At 38.3% G+C, this 20044-nt stretch overlaps 1 protein-coding gene across 4 annotated transcripts; it reads right to left on the reverse strand.

The window, feature by feature from the left end:
* Positions 1-364: 364 nt before the first annotated feature.
* Positions 365-19832, reverse strand: Slc35e3 (solute carrier family 35 member E3). Of its 4 annotated transcripts, XR_007348470.1 has the most exons (6): positions 19179-19823; positions 18039-18149; positions 14013-14171; positions 7859-7941; positions 4145-4473; positions 365-1270 (listed from the first exon to the last, which is right to left on the reverse strand). XR_007348470.1 is itself a non-coding variant. In XM_015483037.2 (5 exons), the coding sequence occupies exons 1-5, from the start codon at positions 19578-19580 to the stop codon at positions 4287-4289; spliced, it is 942 nt and encodes a 313-aa protein (XP_015338523.1). In that variant the 5' UTR covers positions 19581-19823; the 3' UTR covers positions 2439-4286. The 4 variants fall into 4 exon arrangements, 3 of the variants coding, with proteins under 3 accessions (XP_015338523.1, XP_048661305.1, XP_015338522.1); XM_015483037.2 differs by lacking the exon at positions 365-1270 and having other exon boundaries at positions 2439-4473; XM_015483036.2 differs by lacking the exons at positions 365-1270; positions 4145-4473 and adding an exon at positions 4480-5206 and having other exon boundaries at positions 19179-19832.
* Positions 19833-20044: the final 212 nt, after the last annotated feature.

Here is a 20044-nt window from a genome sequence, read left to right on the forward strand (position 1 = left end):
AAACCATTCAGTGCATTAATCCACTGATAATTTATTAACTGGGCATTAACTGTAGGTAATGTGGGGAGTGGCTGAAGAAGGTAGGTCACTGGGATGTGCCTTTGGGATTTATATTATGTCCCTGGTGAGTGGAGCTCGCTCTCTTTGCTTTCTTTTTGCTGTATCCTGAGCGGCTTTCCTCGATCATGCCCTTCTGCCATGATGTTTTGTCTAACCTCAGGCCAAGAGCAATGGAGTTGGCCATTTATGAACTGAGATCTCTGAAACTATGAGCCCCAAATAAACTTTCCTCCTCTAAAAAGAAAAACAAATCCACAGTGCTAGCTGATTAAATAAATATGCATATTTGTTCTTGCGGAATGCATAGTATTTATGAGATATTTTTATTTAAATAGAAAAATGTAGATCAGTATGGTTTGGTTGATGTGTTGTTTTCTTTTTCTTTTTTAGTATTTATTTTTTAGTTTAAAGTGAAAACAATATCTTTATTTTACATTTATGGGTGTTGTAAGGATGAAACCCAGTGCCTCATGCATGGTAGGCGAGCACTCTACCACTGAGCCACAATCCCAGCCCCTGATGTGCTGTTTTCTAATTTAAAATAGCACAGCAAAAATATTCTCTAAATACCCATAAATAATCCATCAAGTAATAATTTCATATGAACTATAAAGCAACTTTGAAAAATAAAAAGAAATCATGTCTTCTAAAGAAATTAAATGACAAGTCACATTATTTTACATACTTTGTTTCTGTCACATACTTTCTTAAAATACAATCTATGAATAAAAAATGCACATAAAAATAGGTATTAAAAGATTCAAACAAAATCTTTCTAATTAATGTAATCTGCTCTTAAATAAACAATGGGAAATGGTAATTTCTTGCATATTCATCTACCCGCCAACTATTTATTTATGGAATGAATGTGGGGTGCTTGATCAATGCTGTTCCTTTGAAATAAATTTTAAGGCTTCCATAATTTAAATACTGTAAGATTTGAAAAGTACCTTAAGAACTGAAACAAGAAAGGACTAGGGATGCTGGGGTACATTTCAGTGGTAGAATGCTTACCGCTAAGCTGGGCTTGAAGCCCTGGGTTTGATCCCCACTACCACCATGAAAAACATTTTTTGTCTAAAAAGAAATGAAACATGTGAGAGTTTGCTTACACAAAGAAAGATCTGTCCTTCATGTTATTTTACAAGGGAGGTGGAATTTGGCTTCACTGGCATCTGCACATCTGGAGGTTGAACAGACTGGCATTGCCCTATGTGTACAGAGATGTTAATCTTCAGCTGACTCTAAAATCCAAGACAAATGTGAAAACAAGAGGCGCTCCTTATTTTTAACAGGTGAAACTTGAAGTTTAGGCATTTAACATAGGGTAAAAATTAAGTTCAGTAACACTGGTAACAAAAGGATAGCGGGCTGCAGCCAGGTACAGTGGTGTACGCCTGTAATCCCAGCAGCTTGGGAGGCTGAGACAGGAGGATTGCAAGTTCAAAGCCAGCCTCAGCAAAAGTAAGGCACTTAGCAACTCAGTGAGACCCTGTCTCTGAATAAAATACAGAATAGGGCTGGGGATATTGCTCAGTGGTTGAGTGCCCCTGAGTTCAATCCCAGGTACAAAAAAAAAAAAAATGTATATATATACACACACACACAAACATATATATATATATATGTATATATATTAGCAGGCTTCCTCTTGTGTCTTTGGTCTGTCTCTGTGGTTGGCCCCTATCATTTAGAGCATTTTTTCCCAGGATTTTTTTCAATATGACGATCATCTTCAGGGCAAACACGTATATCAAACTCTAGTTCTAGTGGTACATATTTTATTCATTTATATACACGTATCCTTCACCTTTTGTGCTCTTTGTCACTGCATTCCTACCAACACCATTTATTACAACCTCACACATTTACTCTGTTCCCAATTTATTTGTAGATAAAAAACTTGTACTTGGCATATATCAAAATTCAGTTGTTCTTAGTGCCCAGAAATTAAATATTCCTCACTGTAATAAAATACTTTTCTTCATCTTTTGGGATATAATTTATGTTCATTTAAACCCACAATGACTGGGCTGGGGATGTGGCTCAAGCGGTAGCGCGCTCGCCTGGCATGCGTGCGGCCCGGGTTCGATCCTCAGCACCACATACAGAGATGTTGTGTCTGCCGAGAACTAAAAAATAAAAAACATTAAAAAAAATTCTCTCTCTCTCTTTAAAAAAAAAAAAAAAACCCACAATGAGAACACTTCTTAGACAAATATAATACCCAAGGTTCATGTGGTAACGATTGAAGTGCTCTGTACTTCTTAGCACAATAAAATATATCTGTAAAATGAGGAAAGCCAAAAGATATTTAAGACAAAAACAGAACACCACATATTCTAATCATACAACAGATCAACAGAAACTTTTCAAAGTAAGTTTTCGGTGAGGTTTTTTATTCTGAATGGACCAAGAAAAAATAATCCGAAAAATCTGTATTTTTTGTTGTAGTAAAAACATTAACATAAAATTTATCATCTTACTGAAGGTATACTGTACACATGTACTCTTTGTCTTAAAGTTACCTTCTCACAGAAAATTTATAAATAATGTTTAGAAAAAGAATTATTTATTATAAGAAGAATGATCTATCTCAATTTATTGTGAGATCATCGACAACTGCTTTTAATGCTCAAATGTCAAGACCCTGGAAGGCAGGAATACACTTCATAATTAAGTATGTGGCACTATATTTGTTCAAGTGGAAATCATATATTTCCTCAATACCTGAATTTTAAAAAGTATTCCTTTAGAAAAAGAACTAAATATTAACTATTTTTCTTTAAAATCTTTCCTCATATTTTCACTAGTTTGTGCCTAGTATTTAAATAGCATTTATCCTCACTTGCTGCATAAAAATGAAACTTGGTCATATTAGAGGCAGGACATAATTCACTCCAAATTTTCAATGAACAAAGTTCCATGGCTGCTACTTATGTAGGAGATAGGGAGTGAGGTGGTGTTATGAAATTACCAATATGAAATAAATGCTCAACGAGGCCTCGGCAGCAGTTATCAGGAAAACTACTCAGTTCTGTGATTTTTTTTTTTTTTTCCCTGTGTGTGTGTGTGGATTGAACCCAGGGCTTTCTGTAGACTAAAGGGAGCCTATAATCTTTTATTTGAGCCATTTAAATATGGGTTTTATTATTATTTTTTTAAGTTTTCTTTAGTTGTAGATGGACACAATATTTCTATAAAAATTATTCATTTTTATGTGGTGCTGAGGATCAAACCCAGTGTCTCACACATGCAAGGCAAATGCTTGACCACCAAGCTACAGCCCCAGTCCTATTATTAATTTTTTTTAATTCCACAATAATTTCTAGAGTTTACTGAAAGTTCAAAAACTAGAGAAGATAAGTTTCCTTAATGTATGCCCCTTTTTTTTCTTTCTTTTTTTTTTTTTAAAGATACAGTCTCCCAATGTTGTCATAGCTGGCCTCAAATTCCTGTGCTCAAATGACCCTCCTGCTATAGCCTCTTGTGTAGCCATGCCTATAGGCACATATTTCTGGCCTGAAAATACATGACTTCTTTTATCAGTTTTCTACTAGAAAAGAAGTACTTTTATAACTTGATTTGGTTTTATTGTCATTTTCTCCATTATATTTTGCTTTCTATAAACACTTCATTTCCAGAAATGAAGTAATTAAAATGTTACACTAAGTCAATTAAAACAGAAATGCTAGATTTAAGTTCTAATTTGAGGACTGGGCTGGGGATGTAGCTCAGCGGTGCAGCACTTGTCTAGCAAGTATGAGGCACTGGTTTGATCCCCAGAACCTCTTAAGCCCTCTGACCAAAATTACAATAAATCTCACATTGGGAAAACATCTACTAGCAAGTAGAGGAGTCCAATGTGTCCTTCCTCAGAAGAGCATGAACACTGAAAAGCCACAGAAGGTCTGCAGTGCTGGAATACAAATTCCTTTGTCATCATTACAAAAATTTAATTTTCATCTATTTGGTATAACCAAACCATTCTATATATTCCACATAATCATCTTTGAAAAGAAGCATAAGCCATTTTGGTTTTAGAAAATTAAGTTCAAAAGAAAGGTACTAAAAAAAGTCATACCGATGAATAAAATTTGTATTGCTTTTTGTAAACCACTCCATGAATTTTGCACTGTAATTCTTTTTTTCTTTTTTGAAAGTAACTTCCACACTTTGAGTGTTCTTTGTCTTCTTGGGGGCGATTTTCTTTTCTCCACAAAATCTTAAGGACGTTGTACCAGTTTACTTTTACTTCCCTCCTGTTCACTGAGTTTAAAGTGGGTATAGGCAAGAATGCCAAATAATGTACATAAAATGCCAAGACCCTGATTAATTGATAGTGGATCTTTAAATAAAACATATCCTCCACATAATGTAATGCAGAACTTGAAGTGTCCAAACATGTTGTAGCTGAGGTTTTTGGATAAGGATAAAAAGGAGTAATAAGCTAGATATTAGGCACATACACACAACAAAGGCGTCCGGTGGCTGGAAACAATGCCACGAAACCCAGACTAAACAGCAGCACTTATCTAAGGAACTTTAGTGAAGTGCTGGGTCAGTTCTAGTTTCTTCAGGTAGGTTTTAGCAACTTAAAAATGACAAGATGGTGACACCGTGCTTTTCTGAGCAGGTCCTAAGGAACACACACACACACACACACACACACAAGACTTTCTCATCTGTTCCTGTTGACCTTTTCAAAGAGCAAAGGGCTAAAATACAAAGTTAGGAATGAAATTTAGAACAAGGTACAGAGAGGATCTTTTGTACAACATTTTTATGGTTATGTTGCATAGTGGCATTTCTAATAAACTTTCCCTGGCAAATGAGGTGAGATGTGGAAGGTGCCAAGGAGCCAACTCCTTGTAAACACTTTCAGTATGCTTAAGGCTAGGAGGAAAAAGGGCAGGAGGGAGTGATACTATATGCCAACCATGCCACACTAGGCATTTTACGTTAACACCTATTGCGCACATTTCCCTTCACTGCACTCCCACTCCCCATTTTACAATTGCAGAGGTGCAGGGACTTTAAGTATCTTGCTTGAGATCAAAGAGCTTAAGTGGCAGAGTCAGCATCCAAACACAGATGAATCTCTTTAACTCCAAGTCCATGCTCTGATCTAGTATACTGCCAGTAACTTACAGTGGAATTAAGGTTTTTCCAAGTCATTCATATAAAATCCATGTGCTGGCTCCAATGCTTTAGTTTTAAATTTCTTTACTCCCCCAGCCTCTCTTAACCAGTTCATGATATGTTAAAAATATTTATAAAGGGAAGACAAACTTAAACTCTTCAGTGTCGCTCTTTATAAATTGGAAGAGAGAGAGAGGGAGAGAAAGCACAAGCACACAGTCTATCTCTGGTATTTCTAATTCTTCCTTTCCTCTCTCAATCCTCCACTCTGCTGCAGTCAGGCTTTGCACCCACTACCCAGAATGCCCCTGCCAGTGTCCTCCACTTCAGTAAGCCCACTGATCCATTATTAGCCTTCTGTGTACTTGACCTGTCAGTGACAACTGACCCAGTAGTTAACCTCTTGTCCTTTGCCACTCTCCTTCCTTCCACCTAGTTCCTCTCATTAAACACTGTAGTGCCCTGGGATTCAATCTTTGGACATGTTTTTCTACTTGTTTGCTTAGTAGTCTCAACCAGGCACCTATGCACTCCAACTATGTGAAATACCCCTGGCTGAGACTTTTTCCTTGAACCCTCAGTTTATCCAAAATTAAGCACGTGACCATTTTCCTCATCTCAAGCATCCTCTGAGCTGTCCTGTCTCAGCCACCTTCATATCATCCAAAACCATGTAAGTCAACCTTGTTTCCTCATTCTCCACATCCAACTGGTCAGCAAAACACACTGGCTCTACTTGGAAATACATCCCAAATCCAATCATTCCCACCATTCCACTGCTACCACACTAGTAATAAATTACAATTATTTCTAAATTAGAATACTGCAGTAGCCTCCTGTCAGTTTCCCTTCTCTCCTAGCTCTTTCAGTCCAGTGGTTCTTAACCAGGATGATTTTGCCACATGAGCCATGTCTGGAGACATTTTTGGTTGCCACAACTGAGGGCTGGGTGTGCTACTGGCAGAGACTTGGCATGCTGCTAAACAACCTGCAACATACAAGACAGGCTTCCACAACAAAGCACTGTCCAGTCCACAGTGTCAACAACCCTGATGTCATCTTCTCGCTTCAAACTCTGACGGCTTCCCAGCTCATTCAGAGTAATAGTCCTTATGTGGAGGTCCCATTCAGTCTGGTTCTGTTACCCCTCAGCCCACCACATCCCCTCCTCTGCACATGCTTCTCCATGCAGGTATCCCTGTTTCTCGGGCCTCTCACCTGCTGTTGCTTCTGCCTGGAATGTTCTTCTCTCCCAATCTGCATGGAGCAACCTCATTTCCTTCAGATCTTTACTCAATCACCTTCCTGTAGAGGCCTTTTGACTACCCTTCCTAAAACTTCAACCCTGTCCCCAACATTTCACATCCACTTTCCTGCTTTCTCTTTTCTCCTTGGCACTTAACACTACCCAACATTGTGTATGCATATTTAAAAACTTTATAGTCTGTATATAGTCTGTATTCCTAACTAGAATTTAAGCCTGAGGAGGCAAAGATTTTCATCTGTTTGGTTCACTACTGTATCCCCAGTGGCTGGCATATAGTAGACCTTTGGTATGTAAGTATTTATTAAGTCAATGAGTGGTTTATAGTGGGTATTCAATAAATATTTGTTGAATGAAGGAAAGTCTTTAATTAGGACACATTCTTGGGTACCTTGATTTGGCAACATGATCCACATGTCCACATGCGACTAGACTGTATGAGTTCAAATCTGGACATCACACTTCTCATCTGTGTGGCCTTAAATGAGTTATTTAACCTCTCTGTACCTGCTCCCTTGTCTGTAAAATAAAATAATAGAATGCACTTTAAAGAGCTGCTGTGAGAATTAAATGGACCAATATACACAAAATGTATCTAATAGTATCTGGTATAAATATTTATTAAGGATTGTTTTTTTAAAAAAGTGTAATTATTGTTATTTATTGATAGCAAATTTGCTATTTATTTTATTCTGTTGATATCTCAGTATTTATTCATTTGTATAAATCAGTATATTCTGATAAAACAATACTAAACTACTTCTATGATCTGGATTTGCATTTGCCTAAGTGGGGCAGAATGAAATACAAGAGAAACAGAATGACAAGTTGCATGGTGAAAATGGGCAGCTGAATTTGACCTTCAACAAATGACTTCATTTTTAAAATAAATTTTCAAAATAAATTTTTAAAATATTGAAAACAGTAGACACACCCATACGAAATAAGTACAAAGACACACTGCCAAATCAGCTGCCAGGAGTCTAAAATTAACATCTTTTGTTACATGGGTTAACCACACCTCTATTTTATTACTGAAAACTAATTGAAACTCAAGCCTCCACCCTGTTATTCATTCAACAAATATTTAAGTCCACTATCTACAAGGAATGGTACTCTTAAGTTAATTTTTATAAGAGAAATAGTCACCAATTACTTAAAAAAATTCAAAAACATTCATGCTATAGCAAGTGAACTCATTTCCTCAGTTCTTATTTCTTTAAAGTTCTAAAGACTCTAGTAGTGAAATAAACAGAAAAAGATTAAAAATAACCAACACTACTCAATTTAGGACATGCATATATTGTTAGTATAAGACTCAAATAAGGTAGTGAATGTGAATTTTGGAAACATAAAAGACTACACATTTGTAAGTTATTGTTGAAAGGATACGTGACTGGTGAAGTGTTCCCAATGATCCAATAAATGGATAAGTTCACCATGAAAGCTATTACTCCAGATAGCAGCACCATAAGCTACAAATGAATCAAAAAAATCATTAATGTGAAGCACTGCACTATAATCAAGTAAAAATACATTTCATTAGGCATTTTAAAAACTCAAGTATCAGGCTGGGAGATAGCTCAGTGGTGGAGCACTTGCCTAGCATGCACAAGGCCCAGGTTCAATCTCCAGCACCAAAACAACAAACACCCCTCAAATATTAACCATTAAAAACAAAGATTAGAAAAAGAGAATCAATTTGGGAGACTACAAAAATTGAGAGTAGCCAAACACAGAGCCTATAATTTCAGCGACCTGGGAGGCTAAAGCAGGAGGATTGCAAGTTCAAGCCAACGTCAATAACTTAATCATGTTCTAGGCAATTCAGCAAGACACTATTTCAAAATAAAAAAATGAAAAGGGCAGGTGCAATGGCGCAGGGGAGGCTGAGACAGGAGGATCATGAGTTCAAAGCCAGCCTCAGCAACATCAAGGTACTAAGCAACTCAGTGAGACCCTGTCTCTAAATAAAATACAAAATAGGTCTGGGGATGTGGCTCAGTAGTTGAGTGCCCCTGAGTTCAATCCCTGGTACCAAAAAAAAAAAAAAAAGAAAGAAAGAAAGAAAAGGGCTGGGGATGTGGTTTCAGTGGTAAAGTGACCCTGGCTCAAATTCCAAGTACCAAAAAATTTTATAAAATAAAAAATTAAGAGTATAAGAGCACAATGAATGAATAGTATTCAAAAATATAACTGCCCACAAGAATCAACAGAAAAGTCTGTAATAAAGCCTGTCTCTGAATATGAATTTTAGGTTCATTTTTCTTATCCATCTAAGGAAGAAATATTTTGTAATAATTTTTTTTGAGACAGTCTTGCTGTGTTGCCCAAACACCTGGATTCAAAGAATCCTCCTGGCTAGGTGTGGTGGCTCATGCCTGTAATCCCAGTGGCTTGGGAGGCTGAGGCAGGAGGATTGTGAGTTAAAAGCCAGCCTCAGCAATTTAGTGAGGCCCTAAACAACTTAGCGAGACCCTGTCTCAAAATAAAATATAAAAAGGGCTGGAGATGTAGCTCAGTAATTAAGCACCCGTGGGTTCAATTCTTGGTACCAAAAACTACTCCTGCCTCAGCTTCCCTAGCAGCTGGGACTATAGTTACATAGTCACATACCACCATGTCCAGGTGTAATAAGTTCTTATTATAAAAATTATATATATGTATTGTAGAAAAATCAGGAAAAAAAGGATAAGGAATTCTTACAATCCCAACTACCACACCTATAAATATTTTGGCATCTACCTTCTAGATCTTTTTCTATTAAATTGCTCATTTTTAGTCTTATTCAAATAAAGATAATATTTATTGGCCATCAATAAAACTGGTTCAACCCTCCTGAAAAACATAATATATACAAAGTTCCTGCCCTCAAAGAGCTTAGAAACTAGAAGACATGATATCAAAGTTTATGTTTATATGATACTTACGTATTCAGAATTGTTCTAAATATTTTACATGTATTAAATCATTTAATCCTCATAAGCAGCCATAAAATAGGTATGAAAAAAATAGTATCCCTATTTACAGATGAGAGAGCAGAGTGCAGAAAGGTAAAGTAATCATCCTAAGATCACAGAGCTAGTAAAGGGCAGCACTGAGATTTAAACGCAGGCAGACTGGTTCTGGAGTCCTGGCTTTTAACCCATTCTGCCATGATGCCTCTTAATCACAGAATAATAGTGCAATAGAAGACTTGCAGCTCATGAGATAAAAAACAAGTCTTGAGTTCTACTTCACTAGCAGGCAAACAGACAATAGATCCTACATAAATTTCAAGGCAGGAGAGGTCCTTCTGGGATGGGACAGACAGAAAAGTCTTTGGATCTTAAAAGCATGTATAGATTAAAGAAAGAGAGGGTAGGGTTCAAGCACAGGGACAACATAGGTCAAAGTGTAAGTATAGAGTATGCTTACAGGACAGGGAAGAAACCAACTTGGCTGAGGATGGGGACAAATGGGCTGTACCACTGTATACATATACAGTGCTTTGTTCAAACTTACCCCACTTTATTTTATGTTTTTGGTGGTGTTGGGGATTGAACCCAAGGCCTCGTGCATTCGAGGCAAGTACCCTATCAACTGGGCTATATCCTCAGCTCCCCACTTTATTTATTTTTATTATTTTTTTTAATATTTATTTTTTAGTTGTAGTTGAACACAATATCTTTATTTTTATGTGGTGCTGAGGATCGAACCCAGGGCCTTGCATGTGCTAGGCGAGTGCTCTACTGCTGAGCCACAATCCCAGAACCCCCAATTTATTTTAAAAAGCATAAAATCAGGTCTGGGGTTGTGGCTCAGTGACAGAGCACTTGCCTCACACATATGAGGCACTGAATTCAATCCTCAGCACCACATAAAGATAAATAAACAAAATAAAAATATTGTGTCCAAGTATAACTAAAAAAAAAATTAAAAGACATAAAATCATTTTCTATCTCTGAATTTAGATAAAATATTAGCTATGATTTAAATTATTAAGAAGTTTAAGTTCCAAGGAAAATGCTGTATATGCAGATACTTTCTGTCCCATATAAATTTTATCACTTTTAAAATCAGTGTAGTTGTAAGAGGACCAGGAGTTGAATTTGTGTCCTACTTAGGTAAACACAGTAATACCTAATTTGATTTGTGATGTCTGCTAAAAAGTAAGAAAACGTACATAAAATGCATCACTGTTAATTTTACTGGGTTCACAGAATGTCACATACCTATTTCTTGATGACTTGGCATATGATTAAAAAGACCATTACATGCTGTACTTTGAGTCAACGATGCCCCCTAGGGACATCAAGGAACCAAGGTGATTTTTCCTTACATTACATAGCCTCAGCTTGCTGTGCTCTTAGTTTCTTTGTACATTTTATGGACTTCCTGCTGTTTTCCTCTTTCAAAACCTGTCAGGGGTCTACCACGAAAAACCTCTCTTCTAGTTTCAAGTGTCCAAGCTGCAATATTTGAAGACCAAATAATCCAGATGGTAGGACTTTTGCAAAGTAAAAGGAATATTATTTGAGAGGTGGTCCAATGATTTCTACTTTAGGAACAAGTATATATGCCAAAATATATAAATTTGACAATAGCAAAGCTATGAAACCAACATAGGTGCCCTGCAACAGATGAAGGGATAAAGAAAATGTTACACACACACACACACAAATATTACTCAATCATAAAGAAGAATGAAATTATGGCATTTGCTGGAAAATTGATACAACTAGAGACTATTGTGCTAAATGAAATTAGCCAGTTCCAAAAAACCAAAGGCTCAATGTTGTCTCTGATATGTGGATGCTAACACATAAGGGGGATTCGGGTGGGAAAAGAAGTTCATTGGATTAGACAAAGGGGAATGAAGGGAAGGGAAAAGGGATAGGAATAGGAAAGACAGTAGATGAATTGGTCATAACTTTCCTATGTTCACATATGAACACACTACCAGTGAAACTCCACATCATGTAAAACTATAAGAATGGGATCCTAATTAGAATAAGTCATACTCCATGTGTGTACAATATGTCAGAATACACTCTACTGTATGTGTATCTAAAAAGAACAACAATAACAAAAATATACGAATTTGAAACAATTATTGGTCTCAGGGACAGCATAGTAGAGTACTCAAGAATATGGAGATTGTGTGATGACTGCATATAGTCCCAGTTATGTGGGAGGCTGAAGCAGGAGAACTGCTTGAGCCCAGAAGTTGACGAACAGCCTGGGCAACAGCAGACCCCAACTCCAAAAAAAGGAAAAAAGGAGGGCGGGGGACGGATTCTGAGAGTGTAGCTCAGGGGTATAGCACTTGCCTGGTTGGGTTTAATCTCCAGAATTGTGAGTGGGGAGGAGGTGAAAAATGACTTTAGAGTCAAGATGCATGGATTCAAATTCTGCCTCCGCTAATTAACTGTGGGATTTCAGGTCAGTTACATAATAACTCTTTTGTCTCTAGTTTCCCGGAGTAAAAATAGTTAATACTAGTATTAACCTCACAAAGTTATGAAGCGTAAATAAGTTAACATTTGCAAAGTGCTTGAATAATGCCTGGAAAAGATGAAGGGTTAGTAAGTATTTGGTAAGTTAACACCACCAACAAAAAAGACATTCCTACTGACTGTTTCAAAGGTTAAAGCTGTTAGAAGTGAAAGTTCCTGATAAGTAAGGTATTATGGACTGTTTGTTTCCTCCCAAACTTTGCATAATGAAATCTGAATTGTGATAGTATTAGGAGGTGACTAAGTCATCTCACTGATCCTCACAAAGGGGATTAATGCTCTTAGGAGAAGAGACAAAAGAGAGTTTGCTTCTCCTCTCTTTCCCTCTGGTGAGGATGTAAGGAGAGGACTGCCCTCTGTAAACAGAGGGCCTTATTACCAAGACCCCAACTGAGCTGGTACCCTAACCTCAGACTTCCAGTCTCCAGAACTGTGAGAAAAAAATGTTGGTTGTTTAAGCTACACAGTCCATATTTTTGTAATAGCAGCCTGAACTAAGACAATGGTGATTATATTTTCTAACTTAAATGTCCTCAAAGTACATATACTTTTGATCTACCAATTCTCCTAAGACTCTATTCCATAGAGGGAAAATAAAAAGTATCAGGACACACAACGCATGTATAAGAATGTTTATTAAAATGTTGTTCATAGTGGTCAAGGACTAGGAAAAAAAAAACTGAATACCTAAAAGGGATTATTTATACAGACACTAAAAAGTATAATTTGGAGAGATTTTCATGGTATTGTTAAGAAAAGCATGTGCAGGGGCTGGAGGTATAGTTCATTAAGACAGCGCATGCTTCAGCTAGTTCAATCTCCGAAACCTGTATGATCCCACGTTTGTCAAAAATACAATATGTGTGTATTGTATCTTTTTTTTTTAAAAATATTTTTCAGTTCTAAATGGATTATTTATTTATTTATTTATTTGTGGTGCTGAGGATCGATCCCAGGGCCTCATGCATGCCAGGCAAGTGCTCTACCACTGAGCCACAACTCCAGCCCCTGTACTGTATCTTTAAATGGGTATATGTAACAAGGAGAAAGATATTAAAGAACACTAGGGGTACACATGGGGAATGGGATATTGAAGTGTACATGGATAGGAGGGACAGGGAAAAGGAATTCAGGATAAAAACAGCATATGATATGATTCTATTAGATAAAATTACACACACACACATACACATGTGTAAATTAAGAGAGATAGACCGACCGACAGACACAGAGAGACAGAGAGACAGACCTGTGAAATGGTCATTGTCAAAATGGTAACTAAATATCTTAGTGTGGCGGGACATCAGAGAGCTTCCACTTTCTCCATATTTTTTTTTATAAGTTCAAAATCCACAACATAACCATGTACTTTTTATATATGTGAAAAAATCTTGGGGGTGCTGGGGTTGTGGTTCAGTAGTAGAGTGCTTGCCTGGCACAAGTGAGGCACGAGGTTCGATCCTNAATTGTAAGTATTGAATAAATGAATATATATATATATATATATATATATATATATATATATATATATATAACTGAGGATTAAACCTAGGAGTGCTCTACCTCTGAACTACATCACTAGCTCTTGTTTTTGAAACAGGGTCTCACTTAGTTGCCCAGGATGGCCTTGAACTTGCAATCCTCCTGCCTAAGCCTCCTGAGTTGCTGGGAATACAGGTGAGTAACACCATAACCAGCTAAGTACATACTATTTATATAAAAAGAAAGCCAATAAAATTAAATGCCCAAATTATTTGTTGGCTATAATCTGGCATGGTCAGAACAGTAACCAGGCATAAGATCTGTACTGTAGTCCTGGTTTTGCCATTGACTGGCTGCTGGACCTTGGAAGGTCCCTTTACCTTTTTCTGCCTCAATTCTGTTGTCTGGAAAATAATCCTTACCTTGCCTTCCTTAAAAAAGGGTAATTATGAAGATTAAACATGAGAATGGATTTGAGATAGTGCTCTGAAACTAAAAAAAATACATTAAAAACGAAGATATTATTATTACACTGTTTCTTAGGCACTGAAACAGCTAGAACTTACCAAAGCAGAAGGTGACCAGGGACCAAATATTCCTCCCTCTCCAAACACTGGCTCAAAGAAGGGCACAACAACCAGCAACATGGCAGATGACATTGGAGCCTGGTAGTACAGCAGCTGCATTGAATTTACTTGTAATTCATGCTGTTTGGCTCCTACCCACTGAAAATTAGGAGATAAACAGGTCAGGCACAAGAGAAAACCATCACTTAATCAACGATGCAACTCTAGCCACACAGACAGAAACATGGGGTACAGGCTGGGGGAGAGGAAATTCCTAATTATTCTACAAGATTTCCAAGACCAGTAGGATATCTGAATGCTCTTTAATTACCACAGATGAAAAGAGTTCTACAAATTCATTTTCTGATAAACTATTTTCCTCTCCATTCTTTACAAGGAAGAAAAACCCTTTCTATCTTCCTGATCCTATTAAACAGGGATAAGTAAATGGATATAGGAAACCATATACATCAGAGATTTTTTTCTAAGGCAGGAGTAGAAATTTAGGGGATAAACAGGAATATAGATGCAATGACAGACCTCATTTCTTCCTAAAAATGGCCCAAATAAAAAATTTTAAAAGGAAGATGGGGCACAGGGCAGTTCAGAGTCTAGGAGATTAACCCTGGTTATTCCAGTTGGCTGCCAAAGTGTGTGGTCTTTTCAGTCACTTCAGAAAATCCAATCAATGGCAGAAGAAAGTTTCCTCTCTTTGGATGACTTTTCTGTGGGTAGTATCCCCGCTGCCCCATTTGACCCAGGTACACTGGATAATCACAAACCCCCAAATACTGTCATTCAGTAGAAATAAAACCTCAAATCCCAACAGGCCTCAAAGTGCTTCACAAATAGGACTGAAAAGGAGGCTTTGAAGAATGCTCAGTAAAACTGAATAAGATCTGGAAAGAACAGCAAGGCTTTTGAATGACTTCTACAAGCTTTTCTCCTGTAGGTCTGGGTACCTTGTTACATAAATTCTCAGTCTATAGAAATTCAGCGAGACAAAAATAGAAGAGCAGGAAATTTGAGCCATATTCCTGCCAGTTTTAACTAAGAGTCATCTGTGAATATGAAGGACAAAGAATTGATTCTTCTGCTGCCAGCTACTGGGGGCACAGCAGTGAGCAAACATGGAGGGATGTAGAGAATGCAACTTTCCTTTCCCAGCCTCACTAGGCTCACATCCAGCCTCCACCTCTGCCACAGGACTGCCTGGAATGGTGGGCCTTGCTGTCCCTCACTGCAGTGCAGCCTGGCTTCTGTCCACAACCCCTCTAATGGCCTCCCAAAGGGCACCATCTCCTTTGACGGCCTCATCCAAAGGATACCCTGGACTAATCTTTTTTTCCATCTGCTGATGTCTTCAGCTCTGACCTCCTTCCTCTCACCTCCCACTCCTCCCACTCACCCCACAGTGCTGGCGTGGAACCCAGGGCCTCACACACGATTGGCAAGTGCTCTACCACACCCAGAGCAAGAGTTACACTCCTGGCTTTCCTTGAGTATTTTTACCCTAGCACCTTCCACAACTTTCTGGCCATTTTTACTTAGCCTGCAGGAATTTCTTTAAAATCAAGTTGCTTCCTTCCTTCCACCAAGGAGCTCCTCTTGTGTCACCTCAATAATAAATGCCATCATCTCCCCCAAGGATCCTACACCTTACTTTCCTCACTTTCACATTTAATCAGACCCCACTGGTTCTTCCTCCCAAAGGTCTCTGGAGTATCTTTCAGCTTCCCATTGCCTGGCCCAGGCCATTCCTGCCTTCCCCTAGAAGCATGGATAGGTTCCTAACTGCTGTCACCCTTTCTCACTTCCCTTAAGTACCCTTCATTGCCACCAGTGATTTTTCTTAAACAAAGGGCATGATCAAGCCACTCCCCTACCTAAACTCCTTTACGTGGTGCCTGCAGAATGAAGACACTTTTTTAGCATGACAGGAGACTGCCATCTGGTATCACCCACTGCTTGGCTTCTTCTTTCCATAGTATACTTACAGTCTAACCTCACTAAACAAATCAGGTTCTCCCAAAGGGCTCTGTACTTTCACACATACTTCAAGGAAAGACCTATTATATTTCACTGCTGAGAAAATTCCTGTGCATCCTTCAATTTAAATTGTTAACTTTCCCTCAGGTCTTGCCTCATCACCCTGGATGGAGGGCTGCCATTTCTTCCTTGGTCTTCTTCAAGACTTGGCTCACATGCTGAAGTGACCAGCTGTCTACACATGTTTCTACAGTGATGGATTATAGCTGATGCTCATCTTTGTATCCTTAAGGATGAATATAAAGCAGAAAAGATGTCTGCTGAGTGAATGAGTCAACTATTTTGTACAATTGAAGTTTACAGCTCATCACTCTTCTTTCAACTCCTTTTAATTACCCCAGCAGTAGAAGAAGAAATAACTTAGAACACACTGGGATATAATGGGCAGATACAGATTTCTTTAAAAGGGATTTAAAAAAAAAAATCTTTGTATTCCATTATATTACTTCTACTATTTACTGATAATAGAACATTTGCACATTTACAACCCCTCTTGGTCAATCTCATCTCAAATATCTACCTTAGAGATATAGAACCCTTGATTCTAATCTACAGTAGCTTTGAAACTTCTGTGAACAAAAATGGTCATACTGACATAATGAGTACTCTGTATTGAAATTATGTGTAAGTACAAGAAATTCTAATATTCAACAGATACAACTTCTTGCTATTTTAGTGAATATTTAATCCATATTTTGTTAAATGCAAAATATGCATTTAATAAAAATAAATAGTAATATTCACTATGCCTAGTAACAAAATTTAAACTCACTGAAGTGTACCCAAATACAATTTTTTAATTAACAAAGCTAAATTTCTTTAGATCATTCTCTGTAGTAAAACATAGCATATCATGGAGCCAAGTAACAAAACTGAGTGAGTGCTTCATCCTTTCATGACACTGGTCTCATCTTTCGTTTAAACTGCTTCTCTGCTACTAAAAAATGTATTCGTGACTATACTATTTTTTCATGACAACGTTGCTGAAATGATCGTTACCAGAGAATTTAAGATGCTAGGGCTGCAATACTGAACTCCTAACATTCCCAACAAGAATGCCTCCGTTTATAACCAGTGGATGTCTGTGAAAAAAATAAAATTGGTTACACATTTTGGCTTTGATTCCCCATGCAGGCACACCCAGAAATTCCAAACCAAGGTTTTCAGTATAGAGAGAATACTGTTTCACTGCACCTTATACCATGTTCTTTTTCACCACTATATGAGAAACAAAATGACCTTGTTGGGATTTTATAGTAATAAAGTAAATGGATCCATGAACAAATTTTTAAGAATGCTGTCACAGGCAAGACACTGTGCTTGAACAAGAAGTGAGATACCCATTTCTACAAAAAACTCAATTGATATAAATAAATTATTAAAAGCCAATATATAGCAACATATTTTTGAGGCAAAAAAAAAAAAACTATGAAAGCAAAAATTTCCTTTCCTGTTCAGATGTCTGGAAGTGCACTCACTTCTTCACAGCAACTTTAAAATTAAAGGGTAAATAATAACATAACTAATGAATTCAGAAAGTAAAATCTTAAAATATTTTTTTTTGTAGTTGTAGATGGACAGAATGCCTTTGATTTCATAATTTTTACGTGGTGCCGAGGACTGAACTCAGTGCCTCGTGCATGCTAGGCAAGCACTTTGCCACTGAGCTACAGCCCCAGCCCACTAAAATAAAGTCTTACTTCTAGTTTTGTAAAGATTTCCCAGAAAATAACATAACTTCATCCCAAACTCACACTCTTAAGCATGGATATTATACACTTACAAACAGGTATTTGGTGAGCATCACACACCCAAGTTTCTCTGTTTTCTTCTCTTCACCTTGAGTCAATTTATGCAATTATGGTTTCTTCCCAACAGTCTATTGTCTCTATACTGTATTTTCTAAACCTTGGGATACAGCTTCAAAACTTATGACATCTGCTAAAAAGGCACATAAAGGAAAAAAAAATTACCAACCACTTGATAAAGGGATGTAACTAAAACACCAAGAGCAGCAAACACCATTCCAAGGAAATTAAACTTCACATCGTAATAAGAATTTAGGATTACACCTAAAGTTATAGGAATCTGTAAAGAAAAAGAGGTAAAATTCTGTTCAGATTAAATTCAAGAAACAAATTTAATATTCCTTTCACAGTGTCTTACAAGGCTAATAATCATAAACACATATCTGGGAAGCAACAAATCTATAATTTTTTTTCACTTGTGAAAATTGTTCATTCTTTTTCTTACATGTGAAATATTATAATTCCATATTGATGCTCACATTTTTTTTTTAAATATTTATTTATTTATTTTTAGTTATTGGCGGACACAACATCTTTGTTTGTATGTGGTGCTGAGGATCGAACCCAGGCCGCACGCATGTCAGGCAAGCGCACTACTGCTTGAGCCACATCCCCAGCCCTTGATGCTCACATTTTGTTCTATTTTGAATTTGGGGTAAAATAATGAGTCTATGCATTGTGTTTTGCAAGAAATTACTGCATGCATGCATGCACAGGTAAGTAAATGGAACACAAAAGTAATGCCTAAACAACATGTAACTGTCACAATAAAAGCATTAAGATCTTAAATATTAAAAGTTACTAAGTGCTGATATTATTCTACTGAATCTCCTTTCATTTAAAGATGCAGATGCCTCTGCAGTATGTCCTTGCAGACATATTCTGAGACATTTTCTTCTAGACCTTTTCACATTCATCATCTGTGGTTTGATTCCCTTGGGGAGAAGGGTTTCTCAGTTTGAGCTTGTACAGATATCCTGATACACTGAACTGCACCCCTCTTTACAGCTTTCTTTTCTTTCCAATCACAGAATTTGAAGATTCCATTAAACAGTAGTTGCTAAAACCCACACTAGCACACTCTTCTGGACTAAGAGCCCAACAAAGGCTTTCTTACCCCTGCATTCACAAATAAACCCTAAGTTCACATGCTCATAGAACATGACTCATTTAATTCAAGAAGATGGGAAAGAGCGTGACGCAGGTTAAACAATGTACATTCAAATTTCCCGGAGAGAAAGACGTCCAGGAGGTGGGGTCCAGTTGGTAAGTGTTTAGGGATGTGTGTCGGACAGCTGGAGTTACTCACCAGCGTGAGCTTTATCCTTGTGGAGAAGCTTTTCTGGTAGCAGAAGGTCTGGATGGCTATGATCACCGGCGTTGTCATGGCCTTGGCCAGCTGGTAGGTACCTATGGTGTTGTTCTGCAGAGAGAGGTTGGTGAAGACCACAAAGCCACAGAAGCTGAGGGCGAGGAGGAGGAGTTTGGTGGGAGGCAGAGTTTTGGGAGCAAAGATGTTCAGCTTCTGGCAGATGTACAAGCCCAGCCAAGTAACCATGAAGTGCACCAGGGTCAGGCTTATGTTGGGAAAGCCGTGATGCACATAGATCCATTTATTGAGGAACACGATGCAAATGGACACTAGCAGATTAAACAGGAGCCCAGCAGCTATTCGCCCGTTGCCCCGTACTCGGTCCGCCAGCGAAGCCATGATCCCCGCCGCTGGCCGAGAGGCGACACCCGCGAAGCCGGGACCGTCCAGCTTCCGAAAGGGGTGCCCAGCCGGTCTCCGGCTGCCGTTCCCCTCCACGCCGCGTCCTCGCAGACGCCGACCTTACGATCCAGCCAGGCATACACTAGTCGAATTCCGAGCCAGTAGAAACCTCAGCGACTCACACAAGCTCCACCGCCGCCCAGTGAGCCAGCGAGGACGCGGCAGCACGTCCCCGGCCCGCCCCACCTCCGCCCATGGCCACGTGACTCGGGGCGCCAGCGCTTCCGCTGTGCCTGAGTAGGCAGCCAGTTCTACACTGCGCAGGCGCACTGAGCTCGGAGCGTGGAACCGCTGGTGTTTGGCTCCTATCTGTAGGTCCCGCGTAATATGCCCAACTCCAACCCTAACTGGCCTACTGGGACCCCTTTCTGATGGTTTCCGTGGGTCCACTGTCTAGATAT

The sequence above is a fragment of the Marmota marmota genome, unplaced genomic scaffold, assembly GCF_001458135.2.
Source record: "Marmota marmota marmota unplaced genomic scaffold, marMar, whole genome shotgun sequence".
NCBI lineage: Eukaryota > Metazoa > Chordata > Mammalia > Rodentia > Sciuridae > Marmota > Marmota marmota.

Excerpts from the sequence above, each read along its gene's own strand:
- Slc35e3 (XM_015483037.2), bottom strand. The coding sequence starts at position 19,580 with ATGGCTTCGCTGGCGGACCGAGTACGGGGCAACGGGCGAATAGCTGCT. Across the intron at positions 14,172-18,038 it reads TTACATCCCTTTATCAAGTG|TGGGTAGGAGCCAAACAGCA; the intron begins GTTGGTAATTTT and ends CCTAATTTTCAG. Across the intron at positions 7,942-14,012 it reads CCTGGTCACCTTCTGCTTTG|CTTATGGTGCTGCTATCTGG; the intron begins GTAAGTTCTAGC and ends ATTCATTTGTAG.